We start from the raw sequence: 27,469 nt of genomic DNA, 5'->3' as shown, positions 1-27,469 counted from the left end.
TTTACTTAACCGAGCGGACCTCTTAGGATCTGCTACTCTAAGAAACGTTAAAAAGAACGCTAGAAACGCGGATAGGTCCTTCTTATATTCCTCTTATTAATTAGATAAAAGGAATATAATTAGGGCTCCGTCTTCCTCCGGTTCTGCTTCGTGTATCCTCCGATTAATCGTCTTTACCTTCCCCTAAGCTCTGCGTTCACGGATCCTTACGCTAGAACGTGTTAGTTCTATATATTATTTGCTTATCTTGGGTTTTAGTGTATCGGACTTTATCGGAGGAATTAATAATTATAATAGGGTGATACCGTGACTCTATTTAAGGGTAGCTATAACCTTAGAAGAAGTCTACGTATTCCTATCGCTTACTTTATACGTTAAGTGATCTAAGTTAAGCTCTAGACCGGGCGTATCCAGCGTATCGAGCCTAGCGTCCTTACCGCGGACCGCTACGTCGTCTTTCTAAGGATAAGGTTAATATTTAGGCTTAGGTGTCTTAAGCACTATCCTTAGTTTCTTTTACGGTAATCCGGGTTAATCCTATTCCTATATACGCGTAGTCGGTTTAGGCGTTTCCCGTGGTGTTTAAAGTCTAGTCGCTATAGTTCGTGACGGTATATACTAAGTGTCTATATTAGGATCTTTTTTAGGCCGCGTATCGGCGTCCGTTTCTAATACTCCCTTTACTTCCACCCCCGAGTTTAAACCCGCGGACTATGCTTATTCTCTAGAAGTTACGCTTAACGTCCTTAGAGGCAGTATTTAAGGGATAAATTCTATATTTTTATTCTCTTCTTCCTCTTCATAGAGTATAATCCACTTTTTTATCTCTGCCTCCTTAATTTATAATTCTTCTTCGAGCTTTAGGTTATAAAATATATACTTATTAAAACAAACGTTACGCGTTAAGATAACCTTCTAGAGCTAAGGGATCTAGATCCTATAGATATTATAGGCGATATATCCTACTAGGTATCTAATATAAGCCCTCGGCTTAACTTTATACGCTTTCTTATCCCTTCCCGCCTCTTTATCCCTTTCTAAGGGGTAAGCACGGTATCTATATACGCGTAATATACTCTAATCAGGGCGTAGGTCGGTGGTATACTCTCTTATCGGTAATAGCGTATTATTCCTAAACCATAAATCTAGGACCTTAATTAGGGATTTCTATCCTAGGCGTTTTAAAGGACTTATATTAGTAATTTTCGCCGCTACCTTTATACTCTCTAGCTATATAAACTCAGGTAATCCTACTCCGGTAAGTATTATATTCGACTTATTAACTACCTCTTATCCGGCTTATTCCGATCCTTTATTTAGTTTATAAGTATATAAGGGTACGACTTCGGCTTCGATTCCTTAAAAGCGCTACCACTATTAAAAATAGGTGTTTCCTGATATATATATTATAGTAGGCTCGTTATTACTACGTATCTTATAGATCGGAACCGAAAATTATCGTATAACCTAATTATCGATAGATATTAAAGCGTTATAAATCGTAACGCCGTCTTTAGATATAATTAGTATCACGTAAATCTATCCGCTATATTCGTCCTTTACTATAAGGAGATATCGTATACCGTTATAGCTCTTAGGTAGCTCTTAGAGGTCCTAATAAATACGCTAAAAGGGTTAAGGTAAGCGGTGCTCGGATTATCTCCGCGATACGACTTATATAGCCTATATATATAAACATACCTCGTAATCTATCCGCTTAGTTCCCTTAATTAATATATTCCTTATATTACGAATAAGCTCTCTTAGAGTATTAGGACCTAAATAGCCAGCTTTTAAATACTATAGTTATTCTTTATCGACTCGGGGTCTTAGGTTATCTACTAACGGCCTATAAATCTTTAGTTTTAAAGGCCGATCTATTATTATAACGAGTATAAAGATAAAGTTAGTACTAATTAGAATCACGTCTTGGATTATTATAGGAATAGAAGAGTAAGAAGAAATTTATTTATACTCTAGAATCGTGACGTTATATTAACGAATTAACTTTAGTAAGATAACGTTATCGTTAGCTATACTATAGCGTAGTAAGTAGTCAAACCCAGAATACTAGATACTAACTTTATATAATAAAGCTTCCGAAACGATATTCGTATAGAATCCCTTTATAACGATTATATCGTTAAGCTTTAGGTCTGCCTTTAAAGCACCTAGTCCCCTATCTAATAAACCCTTAAAGATCCTCTTACCCTTCCTAATAATCGGAAATTCCGTTATACCTAATTCGACTATACTATCGTATAGGATAAACGATCCTTTAATAAGTAGATCGACTAAGTTAATAAGATAAGTTACGCCGTAATTATTAAGAAGAGTGCTCTTCGAGAGCGGATAGTCGCCGATTCTAAGCGTGGAAAAGACTAAAGGAGGTTCCTCTTTATCGTGGAGAAGCGTTAGGTCTAGGATCGTCGCGATAACTTTCCTAGGGTAGCTTCCTTTAGCGGTATCTTTACTCTCCGAGCTTAGACTCTAGCCTTTCTTTACTAGGTTATCCTTTAAATTCTTTTATTTCGGCTATTAAATTTCTTTCCGGATTTCCTTAATATTACGCTCGCTTATTATATAGTTAGGCTTATTATTCTTCCCGGTTAGAGTATACTCTAGGCGGAAGCATTACTTAGGTTTCTACTAGTAGATTCGTTTATAGGGATAAGGAGAACCTTTACCGTGTTTCCTTTTACCGTCTTTATCCTTATCCGAGCTTTCTCCTAGTATAGTAAATACGCGATAGCGTGTTCTATTAATAGCTAGGGCCTTAGAAATCGCTAGAAATTCATGACTATAACTTAAAAGGTCTTATATACCTTTATTATTAATCTCCTTAAGGACTAGCTCTTAACGCTTAGATTCTGCCTATACTAGGCTAAAGCGGTGTCCGACTACTTAAAGGAAGTTATATATAGCAGTTATTCCCTTAACGTTAACTACCTTATAATATCTTACGCGTCGGAGAAAAGCTGCCTATTCGGTATACTAGGGATTAATCTTAGTGTTTATATAATATACGTTTTTAAGATAGCGATTATATACTTATCTAACTTTTTCCTTAGTATAAAGAGGGCTTAGTACGAAGATCTTTTTTAGCTCCTTAATTAGTTATTAGTTAAAGAACGTTTTCCAGATTACGATATGGTTTTCGGTGCTACTTTTATCTACGGTATTATTATCCTGCTAGTTCTTATACTTATCCTCGAATACCTAAATCGCGGCACTCTAGGCCTAAGTATACGCTATGGTTTTAATTAATTAATAGATTAGTTAACGGACTTTATTAAACGACTTTATTATACCTTAAATTTCTTAGTTTTTAATTATAGCACCTTTATATCCGACTTTATATTTTTTATAGACTTTATTCTTATCCGGAGCCACTAGTCTTCCTTAATCGTCTTAAGTGGTTAAACGCTCTTGAATTTAATCGAGGGTTTCTGGCTTAGTACGCTTTAGGATATCGTCTAGGTGATCGGGTTTATCGGGATCCACGAGTTCCTAGACCTCCAGGGTGCGCGCTGCGTTCTGCAGCTTAAGGATCTAATCCGACTATTAATTAGTGGATTCTAGGCGTGGTATCGATATACTATAATCCTTTAAGTCTATTTTCGATAATCTTCGGATAAGCTTTTAGTAAGGGGTTAGAGGCTTAGTACCGAGTTAAAAAGCTAATAGGCTACTTAAAAAAAGAAAGATAAGTATTTAATTATAAAGTAATAGTCGCGTTAAAAGTTACTAGCGTTTATCTACTACCCGGGCTTATAACTATTATACTTAATCTTAAATAAGTAAAAGAGAGGTAAAAGCGTTATATTATCTATCTTCCACGTATACTAAGGAAAATTATATACTAGGTCTAAATATATTATAAGATATACCCTTCGGATAATTATCCTTCCGATATAGGGCCATAACTTATTATTGCCCAATGACAGTGGGTTTTCTTTCATTCAGTTCAACAGGATCGCATTCCTCCGGCGGTACGTACTTCAAGTACGTTGTTACCAGCCACCTCGTTATACACTATAGCCCAGCCACCTAAAGTCGCAGCCGACTTTTCCAACGGTGGCCCAAGCGCCAGGTCTCGTGTTGTTTGGCGCGTTCATCGCCACAAAAGGTGGGGCTAGGGCTGCACCCGCGCGACTAAATTCAAGGCGATAGCCTTATCTAAGGTACAAAGTACATACTGCCCTGCTGCCGTGGCTGCTGGCTGCCTGCCCTGCCCGTGCGCCGCACTCAGAGCTTGTCACTTCTTGTCACTTTCAGGATCCGCAGCCCGCCGCCCGAGTCCGACCAAGAAAAGGAGAGTCCACCACAAAGTCTTCCATTTCATCATCATCAGCTGCCCTCCGCTCACGCCCCCAACGTCTGCCTCCCGGTGTCTCTGCTTCTTGTTAGCATCCACACCGCGTTTTCTTATTCCTGACTAGCTGTACGAAGTACATCGTAGCAAACATTGTTATTTTCCCATCGATCGGTCCATCCACGCCCCGTCGAGCAGCCGAACATCAGCATCGCGCTGCGACTTTGAATTTTCCGAGTTCGCCGAATCGCCAATTTTCATACGTCCCCCCTAGTCGAAACCAGCACGTAACGCATTTTTGTCAAAATGTCCGGCGAAGCGTGGTTATACCTCTTCGCGGTGTTGATCAACGCCGTCAACCTGTTCCTCCAGGTCTTCTTCACTATCATGTACAGCGACTTGGAATGGTATGTCTGGCCCTGGGAAAAATCGGGATCACTTCGCTAGAGGCTTCTCTGGCCTTCAGTAATGGCTGACCTATCCTCTGCAGCGACTACATCAACCCCATCGACCTCTGCAACCGGCTCAACACCTATATCATTCCCGAAGCTGCCGTCCATGCATTCCTCACCTTCATGTTCCTCATCAACGGATACTGGCTGCCTCTGGCTCTCAACCTGCCTCTGATCGCATACAATGCCAAGAAGTATGCTCCCTCTTTTTGCACTTGGTTTTCTTGCGGCCGGGCGATCTGCCTGCTGTCAGTAGGGTGAAACTGACCGAGACGTTAGGATCTTTGACAACACCCATCTCCTTGATGCCACCGAGATCTTCAGGAAGCTCAATGTTCATAAAAAGGTATAGTCGAAACACGGACTGGATTGGGGGGCGGAGGGCCCCTAAAGATCAGCCTCAGGAAACTAACCGGGCACACAGGAATCCTTTATCAAGCTGGGTTTCCACCTGCTCCTCTTCTTCTTCTACCTGTACAGTATGATCGTGGCGCTCATCCGCGACGACACCAAATAAGCGCCCCTATTTGTCCCCGACAAACCCGGCTTGCGAAACAACGACAGCATTCCGGGGTTCCACGGGGCCATACATCGGCGCAGGGTCCGACGAACGACGCGAAACATGACAAACAACGGACTCTTTCTGGGTTTTCCTCTCCATGTACTTGGGGAGGCTCGCTTTTCAAGGCCACGGGGCCAACGACAACAAAACAATGGGCTAGACTTCTTCCTCTTGGGTTTGGGTCATGATACCAAATTGTGGGGTTTTATTCGAGCGGCAGTGCACAGACGAGGTGTGGTGGTAAGATCGCAGCGGGTGGCGGACACATTCTGTGTTTGTGGGAATAAAGTGCGACGGGACATCATTCTTTTCGTCTTTTTCATCGGCCGGCCAGCAGGTGTCGAAGGTGTTTCTGGGCTTCGAAGTATGTGCACCACACGAACGCACACATGCACGACAGAGCCATAGTGTATTGTTTTCCGTGGAGGACGGTAATGACGCGAAGACCCGTGCCTCGCTGGTAGTCTGGGGGGGGGGCGGGCTAGAGTCAAGGCTATGCTTATGCTGTCTATGCCTTTGGAGCGACGTAGTGGTTTAATTGAGTAATGACTTGTACGCGAGATTCAAATCTCGGCAGATATGTGCAAAGTTGACCTTGCCAGCCAGCCAACAGACTGGAAAGTTGTATTCAAATTGCCTCCTCCCGTCGCTTCAGCTTGAGCGTCAATGTCGAGGTGGAGTGGTGGACCTGTTGTAAAATCACGTGACCTCGTTTCCTTACTGGGTACGTCACTTTTGTTTCGTGCATGCGACCTGGAGAAAACGCGACGGGGAAAAAGAAACGAAATCCTCAATACCATCAGCACCTAGAATTCGACTCCGACCCCATTTTCCTCGTCAGTTTCGCCCATCATGTCAGGCTTGGGGGAATACCCGGCCAATATGGCGCCGCAGGATGCGCTCATCGTGCGGCGAGAGACACCACAGGACCACGCCGTCGTCCCCTACTCGGGCGAAGACCTTGCTCGCCCCAAGCTCGGCCCTGCGAATCCATTCAAGGACGAGACGGCGAATCTCAAGCGGAAAAACGTCCCCACGGGCTTTGCGGAGGAGACGTACGTATCCGAACACACATTCCGAGCCAAACACCGAGCCATCGAGCGCAAAGGAGGACCCGAAAGAGAGTACCAGAGCGGCACGGCCGTGAAAGAAGAAGCGGCACGGATACGAGCAGCCAGAGAGGCAAAGGGCGACGCGACGATTGTCGAGGGCGATGGCGCTTACGTGGGCCCGTGGGCGCGGTACCGGCGGGACGAGTACGAAGTGGTAGGCGAGGGCGAGGAGCTGGCGAGCGACGAGGAGTACGTCGAGGTCACGGACGACGACGACGTGGTCGAGAGCGGCACGGTACTACGCGCTCCGCCCACGGCGCTCGCACGGCGGAAGGAGATTGAGGAGCTGGGCGAAGAGACGACGACGTTCCACGGCGCTGAGGAGCGGGACTACCAAGGACGGACCTACATGCACGTGCCGCAGAACCTGGACGTCGACCTGCGCAAGGAGGTGGGGAGCATCACCAACTACATCCCCAAGAAGCAGATCCACGGATGGAAGGACCACGGCGGCGCCATCACGGGCACGCGGTTCTTCCCCGAGTCGGGCCACCTGCTGCTCTCGTCGTCGGCCGACTCAACGGTCAAGATTTGGGACGTGTACCACCAGAGGGAACTGCTGCGGACGTACTCGGGCCACTCCAAGGCGGTGTGCGACATTACCTTCAACACGGAGGGGACGCGGTTCTTGTCGGCGAGCTTTGACCGGCAGGTCAAGCTCTGGGATACCGAGACGGGGCAGTGCATCTCGCGCTTCTCGACGGGGAAGACGCCGCATGTTGTGCGGTTCAATCCCACGGTCGAGCACGCGCACGAGTTTGTGGCGGGCATGTCGGACAAGAAGATTATTCAGTGGGATACGAGGGCGGGCAACGATATTGTTCAAGATTACGGTGCGTTTTTTTTTTTTTCTTCTCTTTTTTTCTTTTCTTTTTGACGTCCTTTCCCCCATCAAGAAAGTGCACGACTAACAGCCTTGACAGACCACCACCTTGCGGCCATCAACACCATCACGTTCGTGGACCAAGGCCGGCGCTTCATGACCACGTCGGACGACAAGTCGCTGCGGGCGTGGGACTACAACATCCCCGTGCCGATCAAGTACATCGCCGAGCCGTACATGTACCCGATGACGAGGTCGGCGCTGCACCCCAACGGCAAGTACGTGGCGTACCAGAGCTCGGACAACCAGGTGGTCGTGTACGGCGCCACGGACAAGTTCCGGCAGAACCGCAAAAAGTCGTACCGCGGGCACAACAACGCCGGGACGGCCATCGACATCGCCATCAGCCCGGACGGCCAGTTCCTCGCCTCGGGCGACACGCTCGGCTACATCTGCTTCTGGGACTGGAAGACGTGCAAGATGTACCACAAGCTCAAGGCCGGCGACCAGGCCATCACGTGCCTCGAGTGGCATCCGCAGGAGACGAGCAAGTTTGTTTCCGCCGGCATGGATGGGCAGATTCGATACTGGGATTAGAAGGGGAGTGTAGGGAATCCGAGAAAGAAAAACGGGCTGGGACGGCTTCTGGGGCTGGGAATACCATCAAAGTGATGCATTGCTGCGGGCGTTGGCTGGGCGGTCTCCTTTTTGTCTTATTATTGTGGTTATAACTATCATCATTATTATCATTCCGCCAAACGCCGCGGAGCAAGGGATATGGTGATTATAGCGGACTACGCAAACTCAGGCCAAGTCCGCCTTTGACTTTACCGGCTTAAAGACCATCAAATCGATCAGCGAGTAGGCGATTTCAGCAGCAGCCAGGACGGTAATCTCGCCGTTGGTATCATATGCCGGGGCGACCTCGACAACATCTGCCCCGACAATAGGGAGGCCTTCGAGACCTTCCAAGACTGTCAAGAACTCTCTGGTCGACCAGCCGCCTGGCTCGGCAGTGCCCGTCCCTGAGTATGCCGTCAGTTTCCATGCTGACTTGTATAGCACGGGGGTGTCTAAGGCGAGAAGACAAGCAGAATGACACACCTGGGGCAAAGGCAGGGTCTAGGACGTCAATGTCTACGCTGATGTAGACGTTGGTTTCGCCCACGCGGTCTTTGATTCGCGAGATGACACCGTCCGTTCCCAACCTGTCGAGGTCTCGAGCTGTGATCGTGTCAAAGCCGCAGCGAACGTCGTTCTTCATGTCGGCTTTTCGAGCAGTTGCTCGAATGCCAGCATGGATAGACGAGTCTAGGATCAAGTTCTTGGGAAAGTCCTCGTCAGCATGTCAAGGTGCGATGTACAAGTTGGAAGGGAATCCATTGATCTACCTCTTCATGGGCGATGTGAAGAAATGTCCCGTGGTTCAGTGCTCTGAGACGGCACGGCTTAGTATCAGTATAGTGAGATGAAATGGTTTGCCCATGAAGTGAGAGTAACTCACGCATAGTCGGAGATATCACCACCTATTCCAGTCAGACACAGACACGCAACGAGCGGGCAACACAGTTTACGTCGGGTATCAACATACCAAGAACAGAAGGATCCCAGGTATCTTGAATAGCATGGTGAGTTCCGCCTCGCACTAGGTAGCAAGCATGACAAGTCGGGGCTCACTCACCGATGTGGCTGTCAAAGTGTATGACAGACACAGGACCCCATTTCTCGTACGTTGACCGCAAAGCGGACAGGGTGGTTGTGTGGTCTCCCCCCAAGGTAAGGATCCGGGGGGTTTGTGAGACGGACGAGTTGGCGGCGGGACGGCTAGCAACGATCTTTTGTTGATTTCATTTCTAGTCAGCCATGACGATCATGTTCCGGAGCCGTTATAGCTTCATCCTGGGAGCATTGAACGAACCCTATGCGCCTTGTCGAGACGCTCGAGGGAGACTCGGCTGTCGAGCCAAGTCAGATGGGCGTCACCGCAGTCGACAATCGTGGCCCATTCTCTAAAGGGGGTGCGACCTATTTGTTGTCAAAATAAAGGGGTTCAAGCTTAGTATGAATGCTTCGGATGATGAACGAAGATGTGACAACGATCATCCCGCTCACCCGTGTAGATGCTCGTCTCTGGGCCCTTCCTTTGGCTTCCTATGCGAATCCCCGAAGGGCCATATCGGGCCCCAGGTCTGCCCGTGGTCGTCTGTCGATTTCAGCGTTGTACTTCAGTTGAGGTGCTATGCGTCCTGAACAAAGGACAAACAAAATCGAGCTTACGGTATCATGAGGCGCGCCAATGACGGCAATGTCGTACGGTCGACCTTCCGACTCGCGGTCCGAGAAGCAATTGACGTACGGGAGGTTGGCAAAGGTCCGTATGCCGAAGTAGTAGCCGCTGTCGATAAAGTCCATGTCATCACGGGAGCCGGTATGGTGTAATGGGACCTGGCCATAGTCGCTAGTCCCTGCCAGCACGGGCTGGAGAAGTAATGATAGGAACAAGCTGGAGCGAATCATCGTGTAAGCTGTTCCTACGTGTATTGCCGTTACGTGTTACGTGCTAGGGATAGGAACATGAAGGCTTCAATCCTGATCCGCGATGACACCGAAGATACCGAGTACACACCGAAGGCACGTGTCGGTCAGGAATGATGGTCCGGTCCGCCTCACTACGCCACTACTGCGCCACGAGCGGTCTACATTTCCGCCGCACCGGAAACCTTCTCCGGAGACGTTTTTCCACGCGCGAGTCAAGACACGTGTCAAAGATAGCTTAAAACCAGGTACCATGACTCGTAACACTGGGGGTTTTGCGGAGGTGGAGCCAGATCGTTTGGGGAAATGCTTATGTCATCCGGACCCAAAAGTCTGGTTCTCTTTAACCGAAGAGCCGCGGCTGCTTCGGTAAACAGTTTCCCTCAAAACACATCGTTTCCCAGTCGCCCTCAGTCGCCATCGAACTGGCGACAGGCCCAGACTCTCCCGGTTTTCCCTACGATCAGTCATAGGTGGTATGGTGGGGTCCGTTTCGGTCAGGAGGGCTCCCAGGAAATCTCTTCATCCCACTCACCTAACTCGTAGGGAGTGACAAACCCCTATCTCCGTCTGCGCCGGGGACGCCAAGTCAGAGGTCGTACAAACCAAACTCTCCGGTGAAAACATGAGTTGACCTCCCTTTCCTTGAAGTCAAGAGGCCTTAGTGAAGAGGACAAGACAAGAATCGTGCGGTTCCTCGAGTCGTGGTGGCAAGTCTCGCATGATATCGACTGATGAGAGCAGCGAGGTCTCTCATGATCCTAGGCGCACATCATCAGCATGGAATCGCCTTTTCTTCTCAGCTGGATCCAGATTCCCGGGCCTCTCCAAATCCCGTCCTCCGAATCCGGACCCGATGACACTAGACTTTGGGGGAGGGGCCCTTGTCCTCACGAACGCTGCCGTTCAACCAACCGTTTCCTCTCCTTGCCTACCCTGAATCCCTGAAGATGCCTCTGCGGATATGATCTCCAACTTTTGCCCCCATCCCCCGCAACGGAGAATAGCTCTATCTCCACTGCGTGACCGTGTTAGCGTCACTAGTCCCTGACGGATCCTCTTTGCGACATGGGACAGGGATGCTTGGATCGTCCCTCGTGTCGTATCTCTCTTCTTGCGTCTGTATTTTGCCCCCCTCCCCCTCAAGCCACCCACTAGAACCCATCCATTTCTCCAAATATCGTGTCTGAATCTGGCACTTTTTTGTTTTCTTCTTCTTTTTCCTCTTCGTCCTACCTGCTCGCATTCTCGACATCTCATCCATACCACCATACGGCATCTCTCACCCTACTCCAAACTCCTGAGTCGTCCTATCACTGTCCGTGTCACCATCTCGACGTGCTTTACCTTTGTCTACTCTTCGTTTGAGGTGCTTCTCAAACTACAACATCGTCATCCCCATCTCAGGGGTATTGTCCCCCCGCAACAATGGCGGCTCCCACAGAGATGGCCCAGGCACAAGTGCCAGCCTCCACGACATCAGCTTCAGACGCGGCATCGGACCCAAAGATGACCAAACTTCCCACCAAGATTCGCAAACGCGCCCCCAAGGCATGTTTGTCCTGCCGAGCCCGCAAGGTCCGCTGTGACGTTTCGCAACGGGGAAGACCTTGCATGAACTGCTATCTCGACAGCGAGACCTGCGTCGTCACTGGCCGCGCCTCGAGATTGTGAGTACTCTGCTGCCTTTGCCCCTTCACTATTCTCGCCCAACTTACTGACATACCCACCCCTTAACAGTAGGAGAGCGCAGCGCGAAGGCGCCGAGAACGTACAGGCCTCCTATCCGCCGTACTCCCCCACGGCCGCACCTCCCACGGCCATTTCCGCCGAGACCGTCGTCAAGTCGCGTCTCGATGGCCAGCCCATTCCCCTGGCCTCGCCGCCAGCTCGGCATAATATCAACGAGGCGCCACGCGATCAAGTGCCCGCTCCAGCTTCGACTCAGCCCGTGGGCCAACCACAACATCCAGGAGCACGCCAGCAGGGGGATTCCCCTTACACCCACGTCTCGGGGACCACAGAACAGCCATCAGAGACGGCTGACGCGAGCCATTCTTCACATAGCCAGAGGCACGATCACGACCGTCATGCCAGGGCCACCGACCCGGCCAGGATGCCCTCGGGAGGTGCCGCCGGTGCTTCGGCCGGCTCTTCTTCTACCCCTTTTGCGTCAACCACCTTCCCGAGCTCCAACACCTTGTTCTCGCTCAACTCTCAAGCCTCAGCCCACTGGGCGACCAACAACCACGACAACAGCAGTAATGACCGGTCCAGCAACAGTCTAGGTCTCAATTCCGACGTTACTTACTCCTACTATCCCTTCCTTACCATCGGCAACCTCCCCAACATCCCCGCTCAGGACGTCAACTACCTCGAGCTCCAGGGCTGCTTGCGAGTGCCGACCCGACGCATCCTCGACGAATTTGTCCAGCAGTACTTCCTCCATGTCCATCCACTGCTCCCCATGCTCAACGAGGGAGACTTTTGGGATATGTACTGCGGCCCTGCCGCCTCCAACGATACAATGTCCCTCCTCCTCTTCCAGTCCATGATCTTTGCATCATGTAATGTAAGTCTCGCCTCCGCGACGGCTCTCTAGAGACCTATTCCCTGTGTCCTACCGTGCCTCCTAACACACCGCAGTTCGTCTCGCGCAACTCCATCAAGGCCCTGGGCTACACTTCCATCCGCACCGCTCGCGCCGCGCTCTATCGCCGCGCCAAGCTCCTCCACGACCTCGACACCGAACTCTCGCCCCTCGCCATCTCCCAGGCCGCCCTCCTCCTCTCCTTCTGGTCTCCCCCGGCCACCCCGGGTCTCCGGAAACCCAACGCCGCCTGGCTCTCCATCGCCATCCAGCACGCCAAGACGGCCGAAGCGCACCACTACGCGTCCTTTTCACCGTCGGCCACCGGCATCTTTGACGGCTCCCCGTCCCCCTGCCCGTCTTCCGCGTCGGCCTCCTCGCCGCCGAACCAGCATGCGCAGGGGCACAACCCGTACCACAACGGCCAGCAGCAGCAGCGTCAACAGTCGCGGCATCAAAGCCAGCAACAGAAGCAGCAGCAGCAAGATCACCAATACGCCCTGGCGGCGAAGAAGCAAAACACCCTCAAGAGGCTCTGGTGGTGCTGCATCATCCGCGACCGCGTCATGGGCCTCGGCATGCGCCGCCCGCTGCACTTGACCCGCGCCCACTTCGACCCGGACGCCGCCCCCAACTGCCCGGCCCTGGGCGTCCCGGACCTGGCCGACGAGATTTCCCGTTCCCGCGTCTACCCCCCCGCCACCAAGCGCAGCCTGGCCGAGGTGCTCGAGCAGCTGGTCGAGCTCTGCGTCGTCCTCACCGACGTGCTCGTCCTCGTCTTCCCCCTCGACGATAGCCCCGGCTGGGGCCGCGAGATGCGGGCGGAGGAGAGGGCGCGCGTCCGCGACGGAAAGATTGCCCTGCGGCGGTGGTACAAGGACGTCACGCTGCGTTTCCCCATGGGTGGAGGGCGTGATGCGTCCAGGAATGCCGGGGGTAGAGGTGGAAGAGGGAGCGAGTTTCAGCACGACTCGGTTATCCTCTACACCAACCTCATGTACATGTATTACCAGTATGTTAACCTCCCGTCTGCTTTCCTTCTTCCTTTCCAAACAACTAACATCGCCTTCAGCTCGTCCCGCGTCGTTCTAAGTCACCACGAAGTCCTCCATCTAGCCATCACGGCCGCCGCCCCCTCCTTTGACACAATACCCACGCGCGACCTAGCCATCATAGGCGAGAACCGCCACGAGCTTCAAGATGCCGCGTCGGGCGTGACCGAATGCCTGAGGGAGCTTATCCAACTCCGCCTAGCTCGCTGGCTCCCCATCAGCGCCGTAGCCTGCACCGCCCTACCGCTCGTCCTCCACATCCTCGACGTCAAGCTGTCCGCCCCGTCCACACCGTTCTCCAAGCAATCTCCCTCCTCGTCCGGCGACCCCAACACCTCGTCCGCCGTCAAACAGAACCGACTCAACATCCTCATCGAGGCCATGAAGACATACCAACCTCAGTACGACGGCGTGGACCAGGTGTCGGAGACGATCCGCCACATCGTCAACCTCGCCCAGCTCGACCTGCCCCCGACGGCCCCGACCCGCCCCATCTCGGACTGGACCGACATCCTCGCGTCGCAGCCGTCGTCGTACCTCCGGCTCGCCCTAACCATGGACCTCTCGCTCTCCAAGGGCCGTCTCCCCGAGGACCGGGACTTCCCCGCCAGCCTCCGCGGCCTGTTCACCGGCGGGTTCAACCCGCTGAAGAGCCTCCTCGAGAACAAGAAGCGCCTGGACGACGAGTACGCGGCCATGGCGTCATCGTCGGCGGGGGGTGCAGGCGGCATGGGCATGAACATGAACCTGAACATGGGTATGGGCATGGGAATGGGAATGGACGGCTCGTTATCGTCAGCCTACGCCGATACCCTGGGCAATTCGCATTCTTTCCTGGGTTCCATCGATACGACGGGCGCCACCGCAAACATGTCCATGCTCCAGGCGGTCGACTTTGAGAGCGGCACGCTGCGGCCGTCCCTGTTCAACCTCCAGCCGGGGACGGTGACGGCGATTCCGTCCGACGAGGACACGGATTCGCCGGGTTCCGCGCAGGGTAACAGTCCCGTAGGCCTGCCGGACGAGATGTCGCCCCATCAGCAGGGGAACCATACCAATAACAACGGTCACGGCCACGGCCACGGCCGCAGCGGCAGCATGGACGTCGACATGGACGCCAACATGAGCCGGATGAGCCTCCACCAGAACCAGAACCAGCAGCCACGGCCCCCATCCGAGGGCATCGCGGGGCTCTCCTCCGAAGTACTGGCCGCGTCCTTCTCGCTCGACGACAACACCTCGCCCAACGCCGGGGGCGGGTTCGACAGCATGTACCTGGACGACGTGGACCACGAGGGTGTAGGCGGTGGGGAGGGGGAGCAGGGGGCGGGCGACTGGATGGAGAAGGCGTGGGAGGAGATAGGACAGGCGGTGGAGGATAACAAGGCCGATCGGGACTCGACGAGGGCTTTGTTGGAAGCGTTGAGGGATGGGGATTTGGGCGAGGCGGTGGCGGCAGCGGGGTGTTAGTTGACCGATGAAGGTCATGGTGGGTGATATTGATTCCGATGACTGTAATGAGTATTGATGGGACAAAAAATGGAATTCAGGGGTATTGGGTGGCTCTAGATATCTAATGCACTACATCGTTACGTCTAGCAACATCCTTCACCTACACCATCTACAGAGCTGGCGCCCGCTCAGCGACGGCCAGTCCATACTCTCGGGCGAGAAAGCTCTGGTAGGCGCCCTCACACCCCCCGCAGCGGCACTCGAAACCGTACTTCTCCTTGAGGATATCCGGGTCTTTCCCGTAGGTGATGGTCAGCTCCTGGCCGGCCTGGACCACGGTGGCCGAGACGGTGAACACGAGCACCTTCTCGATCCCGTCGTAGCAATACTTGACGTTGTACTTGGAGGAGCAAGCGTGGTTGAAGCGCGAGGCGACGGGGAAAAGGCCGTCGCCTCTGCCGCCCCTGGGGCATGCAAAGCTGGGGTGATGGTAGGTCAGTGCCGGTGCCGATTTAGCCAGAGCTGTATCTCAGAGAGGAAAATAGAAAGTAAAACGGCGAAGAGCCAACTTACTTGTTGGTGTGCCATGCCGAGAAGACGCGGGCTTTAACGGACGAGTCGGCGGGATTATGGGCATGCAGGTCGAGAACAATCTGCTTATCGACGTCGTCGAGCTTGTTGAACGCCTCCATGAGGTTGAAATCGTAGGCATGGATCACGGCCCGCTCCATCAGGATGTGTTCCCCCTGCCAGAGATCCCTGACAGCAAAGGCACCCCATCCCGCGACGGGAGATTTTCTGACCTCGAAGAAGTCATTGGAAAAGAGGCAGTCGTCTTCTCCGAGGGTGGATAGGAGAGATGGCCTGGATGTCAAGCTGATGGTCAACCGGGCCGGACCTAGGGCGGTGTAGACAATGGGTCGTCGCCTGTTGGGATTGTTAGAAATATGGCGTAAATCGATCGATTAAGGGGACGGCTTACTCAGTTTCAGTCTCTTCTGGATCCGTGGCGCGCTCGTGGAGGGTGCCCGCTTCAATATCAGGAGTCGTTATCCCTGACGTGTGATGACTCTGGCGGCCCGACCTGCTCGCACTCGTGTCGTCCGGTTCATCATGTGTCGACAACGTGGTGTCATCGATGTATATGCTGTTGCTGCTGCTGCTGCTGCTGCTGCTGCTGCTGCTGCTGCTGCTGCTCTTGTCGTCATACTCGCTGCCCACTTCGAGATGACCATACGAATCATCTCCATCTCCTTCCCTGTCAGACATGCCTGTCTGGCCCCTCACATGCGAATCGTCCATGCTGTCTTAGTATTGATATGCCCAGGGATTATCCGAAGTCGAGTGGTAAAGAGCCGCTGGAAGTTGGGCGAGCGGCGTCTCGTAGCTGCTTTTGAGTCCCCATGTTAGCATTTTCTTTTTTCTTTTTTTCTTTTGACTCCCAAGAAAAGTCTTCATCCAGACTCCCCCTTGGTATGAGTTCCAGGAGACCAGGCCGACTCGTCTTTTTACTCGTTGAACATACCTATAAAGCAGTGGCCGAGATTTGGTGGGTGCTTATGATGGGAAGAAAGGGTGGTCGGGAAATGACGATACAATAGTCGACATGGGGCTGGTATATTGAATATAGTCGATATATCGCTTGACAGGATGAGCAGGAAACCAAGAGGAAAAAAGTGACCCTGAAGGAGTGTTACGCAGTCCCAAGACCGATGTTTGCGGCGGAGGAGGCAGGGTCTGAATTCATTGTTTGTTGTTGTCGTTGCACCGTCGGTGATTGGGCCATGATGCTTCAAAATATGGGAAGGAAGTATAAGGAATGGTTAGGAGACCTGTTTCCCTAGGAAAGTGTCGATGAATCGCCAAGTTTGGAAAGAACGTCAAGATGTGGAAATGAGCATATCATGAAACCCAGAGAAAAACCTGTTCTAGACGGTTGACCGTGTGAGAGCTTCACCTACGCGCCTACGCAAAAGCGTCAAGCAAACGTGGTTTTGTAAAGAAATGAGCAAATAGAAACGAAAAACAAACAGGACGGGGTTGGCGGGGATATCGAGACTCAAGGCTCTCTTGAATTACTGGAGTCGCGTTCTCTTTTATTAGTTCCAGCCCAGGAGACGAGTTCATCCTTTACCGTCAAACAACAAGCAAATGGAAAACACATGTTCGTAAATCATAGTCGTAGCTCCATATTTGTCAAGCAGAATACATATCATAAATCTGGAACCTACAAGCACCAAGGAGCAACCGCTGTGAGGCGACACGGCGGCCACGGTCAAGGGATTCACCATGCTCTTGAGCTCCAGGCCGGCCGGGGAGACGGAGAGATGGGGATAATGACAAGAGGGAGGGTTCCCTCACGCTACTGCCCGATTAGGTAGACTAAGCTATAAGGGCGTGGTTTCATTGGCTTAAAATGTATACCTAAGGCAGCAGTGCAACCTCGCTTATAACCAAACCGTGTAATGCCATTCGCTGGGTGGATGAACTGAAGTCACTAAACTGTTCCAAGGCTTTTTCTTTTCAACTCTCTCTCTCTCTCTCTTTTTTTTGTCTCTCTTTTTTTTTTTTTTTTTTTTTTTTTTGAAAAAAAAAAGAGAAGAACGAAAATGAATAAACGAATCTTTTTTTCCGTCGAATATGAGAAGAAGACCTGGACTTTAATAGATACACCAGACGAAATTGCATCGTCCTACAGTTTCACACACTTTGCCGAGTCGCTTCTTACGGTACCTCCCGAAGCACATAAAAACCGCTTACTAAGGCTCCACACCCTTTGTGTTCTCTCGCGGTCAATTCCGCCTCGCGATCCAATTCCGTTCCAACCATCTTCTCTCCAAGCCGGACAAACAATTTACAGGACAACGTATACAATACAATACGATGTTGTCTCAGGCTCGTCCAGACCAAAAAGAGTTGAAAACAACTGCTTGCCCCTCCCACCTTTACCACTCTCCCGGGTGTTTATCAGCAAAGTCGGTCAATGAAAGCATCGTGCCGAGGCGTGCTGATGCCGACGTTCTGTTCGCAGGACTTACAGCCTCCCTACTTCATGACCCTCTTTTCTCGGCCTCAGTTTCCCCGAAAGGAAATGAAGATCGCCTCGACTCTCAACTGAGACGAACCACGACACGACTGCTTATTATGATTAGTCCGCCGCTTGGTTCCTTTGTCGGCGCTTCGGGCGTCCCAGCAACTCGGAATCACAATCTCCCATTGTCGGAGCGGGCGATATCACAGGCCGGCCGGCCTAATTCACTCGCACTGACCGCACTGACCACTTTCTCGTGTTTGTCAGCATCCTCCCTTTTCTCCATGTATTCTCTTTTATTGTCCCTATTCTCTTCTCTCTCCCTACCTCATTCGGCCTCGCATGCACAACTGCATCACATCGTCGAGTCTGAGTGCCCCTGTCAAACAGCCCCGCCTGTTCTCTCCCGGATGCGCTCCCCGGAGGAACCACCACACACACGGCCCACACCTCATACACCCCGGCTCGCAGTGATTGCTCCTCACATGATCTGGACTGGACTCCCCAGTTCCCAACTATTCGGTTTCTTTCTCATCTTTTCTCCAGACTTGGTCCAAAGCCTGACCATCCGGCACAATCATAGCCATTTATGATGGATAGCATAAAGATATGGGGAGTATTGTATTCCCCTTTCTTACCACCGTGCGAGCTCTCCCTCATTTTCACTCCCCCTAGACCCCTTGAACTCTACCCTCCCGCCAGGCAGTTGGCGACCAGCTTCTGCAACCATCTCACTTATGCAAAGGCTGAAGAAAATACAGAGTACAGCCTCCTTGTTGCAAAGTCGTACAAAAGCGGAAGAAACCAGCCCAATGGCCCATGGCCGGAGATCACCGCGTGTCTGGCGGTTGGCGGTTGGTTGGCGGCTAGACTACGTTGTACTCGACTCCCTCGCACTGTCGCAGCGAGCGATGCACATTAATGCTATTTATCCTATTCGTCGTCCTCGACCTCCCAAGCGTATGGGACACACTAGTTCGCCTCACTTCTGATCAACAAAGGTACTGAAAGTACTGTAGGTACACACTTCCGGCCGCTACATGTGGGCACCGCAACCCGGCCGGCCCCCGGTCAAGAGCCGAGGCGATGTCTTGCGGCATGTTCCCCCTTCACTTCCTATTCCCTCGCCTCTCCCCACATCAACAGAACAAACCGGACGAACGTGATCGTCTCCACACGCGGGAGCTGTGAGCTTGCTTCCGGGAAGAGTAATCACTCTGCTTGGCGCCCAGCTCGCCATAGCCTAATCGCCCATGCCCCACGCCCCACGGCCAGCGGCACAGCCCTGTCACGTCTGGCAACAGCATACAACGGTACCTTATGTAGCGGGCGCCACGACAAGGACCAAAAGGTTAACGAATGACGCGCAAATGTCGACACCATATGTTGATCGGCTCGACCAACCGGCCTCGATCCGCTCCTCCTACCTCGACTAATGCGGTTTGCAGCCCGCAACCCAACCCACAACCCGCAACCCGCATAGCACATCGTGCATCACGCTTTGGCACTCCCCGTCCTTTCCCGCTCCTTCCATCGTCCTCTAGATTGAACTAGGCAAAGACGACCCGACACCCCTTGCTGGACCTAACCTAGCCTGACCTAACCTTCCGACTCGGGCAGAACGCCTTTAACCAACCAACCCCGGTCCATGTCGCCCATCTGTAAAGAAGACAAGGACATTGCCGATTCGCATCGGATACGGAGACTTCAACTGTGGTTTGGCGCTTTTATCTGCAAGTGGCTGACATCTTCTTGATGATGGTTGTGTTGAATCGAAGTTAAAAACGTAGCTCTCGTCGTCTTGTTCATGTCCCTCGACCCAAACAACTACACCACACAACTACTCTAAGCAGTTCCATCCATATAAACTGTCTACTCCTATCAGGCACTATAAGACACTATAAGACACCATCAGACACCACAAGACACCTTACGTTGTGAATCTCAGCGCCGCCACTTGACAACTCCCTTCCAACTCTCCAACGAGACAGCCACCGCAACCACCTCAACCTCTCCTCTCCTCTTGCACACCATGGCCATCGACCCCCAAACACACACCACCCGGCCTCCACCCAAGCCGGCCGCCGAAGCCAACGCGCCTCAACCTCCCCCGTCCCCCTCGCAGCGCTTCTTCCGCCCCATCTCCCACCCGCCAGCCCCAGCGACAGCGACAGCGTCAGTGCCAGCCCCAGCACCCGCGCCAGCACCAGCCCCGCCGCACCGCTCATGGCAAAGCAAAGCCGCCGTCCTCAAAGCCGAGCTCCTCTCCAAAAACTGCAAGCGGATGGGCTGCCAGCTCCTCTGCTTCCGGATGCTTCCCCCCGCGTGCTTCGAGATCGACCAGGCCCAGACGGCGATCCTGTTCCCCGACGGCCGGCTGCGGCGCGACGACGACCCCACCGCCCCCGTGCCCGCGCCCGCCCTCCGCTTCAACCTGCCCCTCTTCTGCATCGAGTGCGGCGTCTACTCGGGCTTCTACGGCCCCGGCGACCAGATCCGCACCCGCGAACACGAGGAGCTGTGGATGTGCGCCTGCGGCCACCTGAGGCGCAAGACGGACCGCTACGAGTCCCGCGTGTGCACAGGCTGCGGCGATACGTGCCTTAGCTCGGCCGTGTCGAGCCGGAGAAAACGGAGGTCGGCCATGATACCCCCTGAGAGCATGTGAGTGGGGATGGATGCCCCCGAGAATATGTAGATGGGGTCAGATGCCCCGGGACTTGGCCTCACGGTCTGAATGTTCAGCAGCGGAACACAGGACGCTTCAAAGACTGCAGTACACCATGTTTTGTTTCTTTCTTTCCGTCATTCTTTCTTCTTTTTGTTTCGGTGGTTTCATTGTCAAAATACCTTGCTTTGCTTTTCGGTGGCGTCAGACAACAGATTGTTTTATATAGATACCCTTAATCGAAGCCAGTGTCGTTGCGGAATTCCCATGTCGACAGGACAGTCGAGTCACGTGCCCGAACGTGAATGTGGTCGGGGTAAGGCGTGTGGGTGTTGGTATCACAAGACCACCTATCCTAAAACAATTCATCACCTGTCAAAAGTCAAAAGACAGCTAGCTATTTGCAGCGGGGATGTATAGATAATACTTGCTAGATTGGTCCTTTGGTGGATTGCGACGAGAGGATACCCGCGCGGTAATCACACCACAAAGAACCAAATAAGAAGTGTAATAATAATAGAAGAAAAAAAAAAAGAGTACCTTTGTTTGAAATAGAAACAGGAAATAATTCAATGAAGGGTCCTTCAATGAATGTAATTCATCCTGAAAATAGCCCCTGGTTCAGCACAAAGCGCCGACGACCAGTCGTTCTGTCGCGGCCCGGGGGAGTCGTTTCATCGCAATTGAAGGCGCTTAACACTGCATCGTAAATCAATAAATAGGTCTTCATCTGTGGCTTGCCGCGGAAACCGCACCAAGCAAACCGTCATCGGCCAAGCTGCTCCGTACAACTAGCTCGAGCCAGCCACGCTGCGCAAAAGAGAAAACGACGAGGCATTCCAGTTCGCGGCAACTTATACGCGAAACCGTCCCCGCCACCATCAGTCACGGCTGACCACTGATACAGATAGAGCAAGACACGGAGGTGGACTTGGTCCTGCGGACGAAGAGTGTGACAGGGGGGAACGGGAAACATTATATTTTGCTCACCTGCATCACCTTTCTTTCTTCTTATTTTCATGGTTTCCGCAACTCTTCGGGCCTTTCACTTTAACCAGTCGCCATAGTCGTTCCGACCTTGAATTCTCCTTGGCAACTTGAGACTTGGGTTCGCGGCCTCATGGAATTCCCCAATGTGTGTCGATACCCACCCACAGGACTTGTGGCTTGCGATGCGGGCGTCGCCGGCACTGGTGTAAGTTGACTGCACCCTTTTCGGATAATTGAACATGGGACAAGATAACGAACAAAAAAGAGACAAAAACGCTAACGAATCTTCGCAGGTCCTGTTGTCCTTCTTCTTCACGGCCGGCATCTCCCTCATCTTGAGTCTGACCATCATCCTGTCCGAGTTCAAGGGCAAGCCGTCCACGATCCGCCGCCGCCTCCTCAGCAGCTACTCGGACCAGCAGATCCTACTGGGCATCGGTCTCCACGCCGTCGGCCTGGCCAAGTGGGAATCCATGATATCGTATCATTTCTTCATCATCTGGTGCCTGGGCCTGCTCAGCCAGACGGTCCACAATGCGACGCTGCTCGCCCTCGTCCGCGACTTCCGGCGCGACTGGGTGCTGCGGTGGCTGCGCCAGCTGCTCATGTTCGTCAACATGGCGCTCTCCGTCGTCTATGGCGTCTTCATCCTCCGCGCCGTCGAGCGGGGCCTGACCGACGACCCTGTCCCCATCGGCTGCGTCTGGGAACGGGACGTCAGCGGCAGCGGTAGCTCCCGCAGCGGCCTGAGCTACTTTGGCACCATCGCCGTCATGGTGGCCAACGTGGTGGTCTTCTTCCTGGCCAGCTGGTACCTGCACGCTCGCACGCAACGGTTCGCCAAGGCGGTCAAGCTGGTGGGCACGCTACTCATGGGGGCGCTAGCCGCGGGAGCCATCGTGCGCTGCCTTTTCGCGTCCGACGCGCTCGGTCACGGGCCTAGCTTCCCCTTGGCCGCGGGCGAGAAGGAGTGGAGCTTCGGGCAGCTGGTCTCCGTGATTGTGCTCCTATTCCCCCTGGTGTCCACCGTGGAGATTCTCCGGGGCGAGCTCCGGGCGGCACCTTGCGACTTGACCGATGGTAAGGAATGTGTTGAGGACACGGAGATGAATCGGGTCTAGCGAGTCACTCCTTTTTTTTTTTTTTTTTTTCTGTGATTAGGAGCAGAGGCAGAAGAAGTGGCGGGGGTGAGACATTGAAATTTGTTTGCAATCGCGTCTAGGCAAGGGAAAACGGATGTTTGGCGAGCGAGAGTCATTGTATGATACCCTACACGCGTGCAGGAATGTTTGTTGGTTATGGCGCCCACTTTGGTTGTTCGTTTTTCGTTCCTTTCAAACGGCAGAACCGAATGGGCTGATTGTGGGAAACTTGGAAACGCCAGTATTTGAATGTCAAAAAGCCGTTGTATTTTTCAGTTGTGGTGAGCGTTTGCTGGCCGATCAAAATTGAGTACCACAAATGATGGAAAGGAGCGCAATCATCGTCGGGGTTTGGCAGTAGATTGACTGGATATATTGTATACGGACGAGTCTTCCCTGCCTTTCTATCGCACTTGGTATGTTGTACATAATCATCGTATCGAGGGAAGAGCGACCGTTGAAGTTTTAGTCTCCTACCTGGGTAGATACAGTAAGAGCTATCTACTTCGTACAATGTAACTCTGACCAGGGCTATTCCTTCCCATGATCTTACCCAATCGTCCCTTTGATTGGCTGAGAGAATATTCGGAAAGGCCTTGGCACTACATAACGTCACAAGTTCTGCAAAATACCCACCTGTACCCACTGTAGCTCTCCACTCAATTCAAGGGCCCCAAATTGTCCAACCAAAATTACTAAAGAGCATCATGATTATCTATCCCATGCGCGTCTCCATTCTTCCCAGGGAAAGGACTCAGGAGTATCCAGGACCCTTTCCGATCACCGAATGCGTCCCTCATTTCGCCAACTGGTAACCAACTCCCTCGAGTACATGTACACTACAACCAACCGCAGTAAATAAATAATTACTCCGTACTGTCTGTCAAACTTTCTGCGACGAAAAACGATAATATTCAATAAATAAATACAAGTCGAACCTGTCAAAGAATTTATTTGTTGGACCCTTACGGAGGGACCTGAGCCAAGCACATGGGCCAAGACGGAAGAGGCATTCCACCTGTGCCACGCCATGGCACGCCATCTCCCTCCAACGCTCGTCGCAGATTAATCTCTGTCAGCCAGGCCGTTTTTCCCCATCTCACCGCATCCCGTCACTGGTTCCCCTTTACAGCTCGACATTCCCGACTCGATGACATTTGCTTCCCTTTTCCCTTTTTATCTTTTCAACATATCTGAGCTTCTTCGTCTTTCGCTCGTGTGTCCCTAGCGGGGGCCCTGGGGTTCGTTCGTATGGTCGAGCAAGGGAACGCAACGCAGTACAGTACGATCACCATAACCACTACCGGCCTAGGTCGACGTGACCTCCACTGCCAATTGGGACTTTCAATTCTATTCCCCAAAGCGACCCGCTGGCGATATTACATTCTCTCCTCGCTCTTTTCTTGTTTCTAATTCTTTCCCACTTGCCATTCACGTCAAACGTCGCTCCTTTTCGTACTATTTGGCCTGTCTTTCTTTCTTTCCTTCTCTATTATTGAACTTCTTTTTTTCCATCTTGGACCAATTCCCACCGTGAAAGAGGATTCCCGACCATATTATGTGGCCCGGCTTACAAAAGAAGCCTATCATGATGCGGCTTAAACCAGGCCTTCACAAACAAATCGAGACACGGGTTGTCTTCTTCCTCGTTGCCGCCGTCACATGTTTCTTTATGATCTACACCTTCCACCGCCGCCCCGTTGACGGCATCCCAACCAAAGCCACCTGGGGCTGGAAAACGTGAGTCCCTGCAGCCATATGTCCATGTCACTTGGTCCAGCAGTACTAATCCAAACCCGCAGCACCGAGCCTATCCCCGACCCCTCCGCCCCGCGCCCCTCCTTCCGCGACCTCGCCCTCCAGTACGGCAGCCACAAGGCCACCATCCACAAACACCACTTCATGTACGAAAAGTACCTGCCCAACATCCGCGACCGCCCCGTCAAGCTCCTCGAGATCGGCCTCGGCTGCGAGTCGTACTCGCGCAGCCCGCCCGGCGACAGCTCGGGCGCCGGCTACGACCTGACCGGCGTGGGCGCCAGCTACCGCACCTTCGTCGCCTACTTCCCCCGCCTCTCCCTCACCTACATCGAGCGCGACAGCGACTGCGCCCGCGACTTCTTCCGCACCCACGACAAGGCCGCCGTCTTCGTCGGCGACCAGGGCGACCAGGGCTTCCTCGACCGCTTCAGCGTCCAGAGCACCGTCCACGGCCTCTTTGACGTTGTCATCGACGACGGCGCAGGCACCGATGCCTTGCAAGAACAGAGCCTGCGAGACCTGTGGCGCGTGGTTCGCCCGGGCGGCGTCTACTTTGTCGAGGGCGTTCGGAGCCGGAACGATCGCTCCGCGGTCGGGGAGGGCCAGCGCCCGTTTGGGGAGTTTATCCAGGATCTCCTCTGGGAGGACGTGATGCTCCCAGACGGCGAGGTGAGGAGCATTGACTGCATGGAGGGTATATGCGCATTCTTCAAAAAGGAGGAGGGCATGCCATAGCTCCGCGTTTCGCGTTCGCCTTGGTCTTCACATTCCTCCTTTGGGGACGTCGGGTTTGTAGACTGCGGTTGTGCCAGCCTTGCATTGAGATGTTTTCCTGCCTACTTTTTATTTTTCTTATTATTCTCCATTTCTTTTTCTATTTCTTCCTCTTTCGACAAAATGAAAGGAACCCTGGGGGTTACACGGAGTCATCGGATCGAACATGTGGCAGCGGATGGGTCTGTCTGGATGGCGTTATTATGCAACTGTCTTTAGATATGCGGCTTCTCCAGACTTACGATACGAATGTTCAACACTTCTTCCGTTACCCGTGCATGTTCCGAGGTCTTGGCATTATAATGGGCGAAAATGCTGAGGATGCACAAGAAGACTGCGTGAGCGGGATGAACGGACGAGATTTCTCCCGGATGCGATTAATGATTGAGTTTTTGCCAGGTGAAGAGGAGGGCTAACCAGTGTTCTGGTTCAGTGGGTTACTAAGATTAGTCGTAGTGGGGGTCGGGGCAATGGTGTCAGCCAAGAGCTCGGAATGACCATCTCAACACATCAGCTTATTCGTATTTTACTATCAATCATCGGAACCATGGAACTTCACATCATTGATCGAAATATAGGCTGTAATTAAATGATTATTATATTCATAAGTGTTTGTCGTCTTATTCATGCACCCCTTCCTGGCTTGCTCTCAACTCTACGCAATCGATTTCCTCCGTCTCGGCTATAGAATCACGCATTTGGAAGGGAGACCACAAGGACCCTCCTTCACATCCTCCCTCTTGACCTCCTGCGGTCTCTGAGAAGCCTGCTGCTGGCCCGCGGCCTCGTTCTTCACGCCGTTGTTGTTGTTGTTTCCCGTCGTCTCGCTCTTGGGACCATGTAGTCAGCCGGAGCCAGCGTACTTGGCGACGGTATTGTAAAAGTGCTCGCCCTGGAGGGTGGCGATCTCGAGCTCCTTGGCGGACGGCTGGCGGGAGCCGTCGGCGCCGGCGAAGGTGCCGGCACCCCAGGCGGAGCCGCCGCGGACCTCGGACATGTCGGTCATCTGGGGGAAGGCCTTGGCGTAGCCAAAGGGGACGTAGATGATGCCGTGGTGGGCGAGGGTCGACATGGCGGCCAGGGCGGTGGATTCTTGGCCGCCGCCCATGGTGCCGGTGGAGACGAAGAGGCCGGCCATCTTGCCCCAGTAGCCGCCTGCCGCCCACTGCCCGCCGGTCTTGTCCCAGAAGGTCTGGAGTGGGGGTGTCTGTTAGCTTTGGGTTCTCGGAGAGGTGGAGGTGGACGGAGAGTGGTCTTACCTTCCACTGGGCGGGGAAGTTGCCGTAACGAGTGGGAATGCCTAGGAGGAAGGCATCGTATTCCAGAAGCGTAGCCGGGTCTTCGAGGACAGGGACGTCGGCCGCCTTGGGGGGGGCGCCCATCTTGGCGAGCACATCTTCGGATAGAGTCTCGGGAATCCTGACGCAAAGTGTTAGTTTCGGTCCAAGGAGGGGGCTGTTGGTGTGTGGACGTACTGGTAAAGGTCGGCGATGCCTCCAGCCTTCTCAACGCCCTTCTTCTCAGCCTCGGCCAGCTGCTTGATGTGGCCGTACATCGAGTACTAGATGCAAGTCAGCGGAACTGTCAAGTCGGTCAGTTTTCATGAACCAACATACGTAGACGATGGCAATCTTGGGAGCCATTGTGATGGTTTTCGTAGGAGTAAGGAAAGTGAGGGGTTTCTTGGTGATCGGTACAAAGAAAGATGAAAGATTAGAATCGAGTTGAAATAATAGCGGAGTGATGGGGTATCAATGGGGAACTTGGTAGCTTTAGTACACAACGGGCTAAGTGGAGGGGATCGAGTTGGTCCTTATATAGAGCATGACGAACCCCAGACCTTCACAGCTACGGGCGTAGAAATAAGCTACCCAGCAACCCAGCCACCCCGCCGAGTCATCCGTCCAATGCGCCGATGGTACCGTACCATGGGACGCTAGAGGTCCCTGGGTTTGCCGATGTTTCGTAAACAGGTGCAAGCCGATAAGGTAAACCTGACTAAGGCTCTGGCCTGCTTGTCCCGGCACCGTCATGTAGGTATGTGCGACGTACCTGATGTGCAGAGATGACGCTAGCATCACTAAAATCCACGGACTGGGTCGCATTGAGGGGCCGGGGTCTCCACGCCCGTGGTCCCAGGCTCGTGTCGTGATAGGGCCACCCACGACCTGATTGGGAGTTTACAACGTGTACAAACCGTTGAACTTTCG

General features: G+C 52.7%; 10 protein-coding genes across 10 annotated transcripts; 6 read left to right on the top strand and 4 right to left on the bottom strand.

Annotated features, from left to right (window-relative positions):
* Positions 1 to 4,288: 4,288 nt before the first annotated feature.
* ACRALDRAFT_1082149 (uncharacterized protein) lies at positions 4,289 to 5,940 on the top strand. The gene is made up of 4 exons (XM_071019263.1): positions 4,289 to 4,722; positions 4,806 to 4,961; positions 5,047 to 5,113; positions 5,192 to 5,940. The coding sequence occupies exons 1-4, from the start codon at positions 4,622 to 4,624 to the stop codon at positions 5,282 to 5,284; spliced, it is 417 nt and encodes a 138-aa protein (XP_070874748.1). The 5' UTR covers positions 4,289 to 4,621; the 3' UTR covers positions 5,285 to 5,940.
* A 178-nt stretch (positions 5,941 to 6,118) lies between these two features.
* ACRALDRAFT_1050970 (uncharacterized protein) lies at positions 6,119 to 8,207 on the top strand. The gene is made up of 2 exons (XM_071015660.1): positions 6,119 to 7,274; positions 7,365 to 8,207. Exons 1-2 carry the CDS (start codon positions 6,182 to 6,184, stop codon positions 7,859 to 7,861), a joined length of 1,590 nt encoding a protein of 529 aa, XP_070874747.1. The 5' UTR covers positions 6,119 to 6,181; the 3' UTR covers positions 7,862 to 8,207.
* Positions 8,069 to 9,676, bottom strand: ACRALDRAFT_1057294 (uncharacterized protein; the record flags this gene model as incomplete). Its single annotated transcript, XM_071015908.1, has 9 exons — positions 8,069 to 8,289; positions 8,369 to 8,588; positions 8,656 to 8,698; positions 8,769 to 8,790; positions 8,856 to 8,879; positions 8,946 to 9,099; positions 9,183 to 9,289; positions 9,377 to 9,467; positions 9,542 to 9,676. 9 exons carry the CDS (start codon positions 9,674 to 9,676, stop codon positions 8,069 to 8,071), a joined length of 1,017 nt encoding a protein of 338 aa, XP_070874746.1.
* Positions 9,677 to 11,227: 1,551 nt separating this feature from the next.
* On the top strand, positions 11,228 to 15,053 carry ACRALDRAFT_1082152 (uncharacterized protein; the record flags this gene model as incomplete). Its single annotated transcript, XM_071019264.1, has 4 exons — positions 11,228 to 11,469; positions 11,540 to 12,371; positions 12,446 to 13,401; positions 13,462 to 15,053. The coding sequence occupies 4 exons, from the start codon at positions 11,228 to 11,230 to the stop codon at positions 14,909 to 14,911; spliced, it is 3,480 nt and encodes a 1,159-aa protein (XP_070874745.1). The 3' UTR covers positions 14,912 to 15,053.
* Positions 15,054 to 15,062: 9 nt separating this feature from the next.
* On the bottom strand, positions 15,063 to 16,195 carry ACRALDRAFT_1071064 (uncharacterized protein; the record flags this gene model as incomplete). The annotated part of the gene is made up of 3 exons (XM_071017824.1): positions 15,063 to 15,372; positions 15,467 to 15,820; positions 15,876 to 16,195. 3 exons carry the CDS (start codon positions 16,193 to 16,195, stop codon positions 15,063 to 15,065), a joined length of 984 nt encoding a protein of 327 aa, XP_070874744.1.
* Positions 16,196 to 16,733: 538 nt separating this feature from the next.
* ACRALDRAFT_211102 (uncharacterized protein) lies at positions 16,734 to 17,722 on the bottom strand (the record flags this gene model as incomplete). Its single annotated transcript, XM_071023505.1, has 7 exons — positions 16,734 to 16,825; positions 16,869 to 16,871; positions 16,924 to 17,021; positions 17,054 to 17,249; positions 17,336 to 17,381; positions 17,567 to 17,585; positions 17,667 to 17,722. 7 exons carry the CDS (start codon positions 17,720 to 17,722, stop codon positions 16,734 to 16,736), a joined length of 510 nt encoding a protein of 169 aa, XP_070874743.1.
* A 2,234-nt stretch (positions 17,723 to 19,956) lies between these two features.
* ACRALDRAFT_1082153 (uncharacterized protein) lies at positions 19,957 to 20,592 on the top strand (the record flags this gene model as incomplete). Its single annotated transcript, XM_071019265.1, has 1 exon — positions 19,957 to 20,592. The coding sequence occupies one exon, from the start codon at positions 19,957 to 19,959 to the stop codon at positions 20,590 to 20,592; it is 636 nt and encodes a 211-aa protein (XP_070874742.1).
* A 1,120-nt stretch (positions 20,593 to 21,712) lies between these two features.
* On the top strand, positions 21,713 to 22,703 carry ACRALDRAFT_1064256 (uncharacterized protein; the record flags this gene model as incomplete). Its single annotated transcript, XM_071016937.1, has 2 exons — positions 21,713 to 21,787; positions 21,876 to 22,703. The coding sequence occupies 2 exons, from the start codon at positions 21,713 to 21,715 to the stop codon at positions 22,701 to 22,703; spliced, it is 903 nt and encodes a 300-aa protein (XP_070874741.1).
* Positions 22,704 to 23,756: 1,053 nt separating this feature from the next.
* On the top strand, positions 23,757 to 25,829 carry ACRALDRAFT_1064257 (uncharacterized protein). The gene is made up of 2 exons (XM_071016938.1): positions 23,757 to 24,464; positions 24,527 to 25,829. Exons 1-2 carry the CDS (start codon positions 24,316 to 24,318, stop codon positions 25,218 to 25,220), a joined length of 843 nt encoding a protein of 280 aa, XP_070874740.1. The 5' UTR covers positions 23,757 to 24,315; the 3' UTR covers positions 25,221 to 25,829.
* Positions 25,825 to 27,067, bottom strand: ACRALDRAFT_1064258 (uncharacterized protein). The gene is made up of 4 exons (XM_071016939.1): positions 26,876 to 27,067; positions 26,735 to 26,820; positions 26,519 to 26,678; positions 25,825 to 26,451 (listed from the first exon to the last, which is right to left on the bottom strand). The coding sequence occupies exons 1-4, from the start codon at positions 26,900 to 26,902 to the stop codon at positions 26,104 to 26,106; spliced, it is 621 nt and encodes a 206-aa protein (XP_070874739.1). The 5' UTR covers positions 26,903 to 27,067; the 3' UTR covers positions 25,825 to 26,103.
* Between the last annotated feature and the right edge of the window lie 402 nt (positions 27,068 to 27,469).

The sequence above is a fragment of the Sodiomyces alcalophilus genome, assembly GCF_042370955.1.
Source record: "Sodiomyces alcalophilus JCM 7366 unplaced genomic scaffold ACRALscaffold_4, whole genome shotgun sequence".
Classification (NCBI taxonomy): domain Eukaryota; kingdom Fungi; phylum Ascomycota; class Sordariomycetes; order Glomerellales; family Plectosphaerellaceae; genus Sodiomyces; species Sodiomyces alcalophilus.
Note: the sequence above shows the minus strand (reverse complement) of the source record. Positions and strands in the feature narration are given on the sequence as shown.

Excerpts from the sequence above, each read along its gene's own strand:
- ACRALDRAFT_1064258 (XM_071016939.1), bottom strand. The coding sequence starts at position 26,902 with ATGGCTCCCAAGATTGCCATCGTCTAC. Across the intron at positions 26,679-26,734 it reads GGCATCGCCGACCTTTACCA|GATTCCCGAGACTCTATCCG; the intron begins GTACGTCCACAC and ends ACTTTGCGTCAG. Across the intron at positions 26,452-26,518 it reads ACTTCCCCGCCCAGTGGAAG|ACCTTCTGGGACAAGACCGG; the intron begins GTAAGACCACTC and ends CCCCCACTCCAG.
- ACRALDRAFT_1064257 (XM_071016938.1), top strand. The coding sequence starts at position 24,316 with ATGCGGCTTAAACCAGGCCTTCACAAACAAATCGAGACACGGGTTGTC. Across the intron at positions 24,465-24,526 it reads GCCACCTGGGGCTGGAAAAC|CACCGAGCCTATCCCCGACC; the intron begins GTGAGTCCCTGC and ends CCAAACCCGCAG.
- ACRALDRAFT_1082149 (XM_071019263.1), top strand. The coding sequence starts at position 4,622 with ATGTCCGGCGAAGCGTGGTTATACCTCTTCGCGGTGTTGATCAACGCC. Across the intron at positions 4,962-5,046 it reads ATCGCATACAATGCCAAGAA|GATCTTTGACAACACCCATC; the intron begins GTATGCTCCCTC and ends CCGAGACGTTAG. Across the intron at positions 5,114-5,191 it reads AGCTCAATGTTCATAAAAAG|GAATCCTTTATCAAGCTGGG; the intron begins GTATAGTCGAAA and ends CCGGGCACACAG.
- ACRALDRAFT_1050970 (XM_071015660.1), top strand. The coding sequence starts at position 6,182 with ATGTCAGGCTTGGGGGAATACCCGGCCAATATGGCGCCGCAGGATGCG. Across the intron at positions 7,275-7,364 it reads CGATATTGTTCAAGATTACG|ACCACCACCTTGCGGCCATC; the intron begins GTGCGTTTTTTT and ends CAGCCTTGACAG.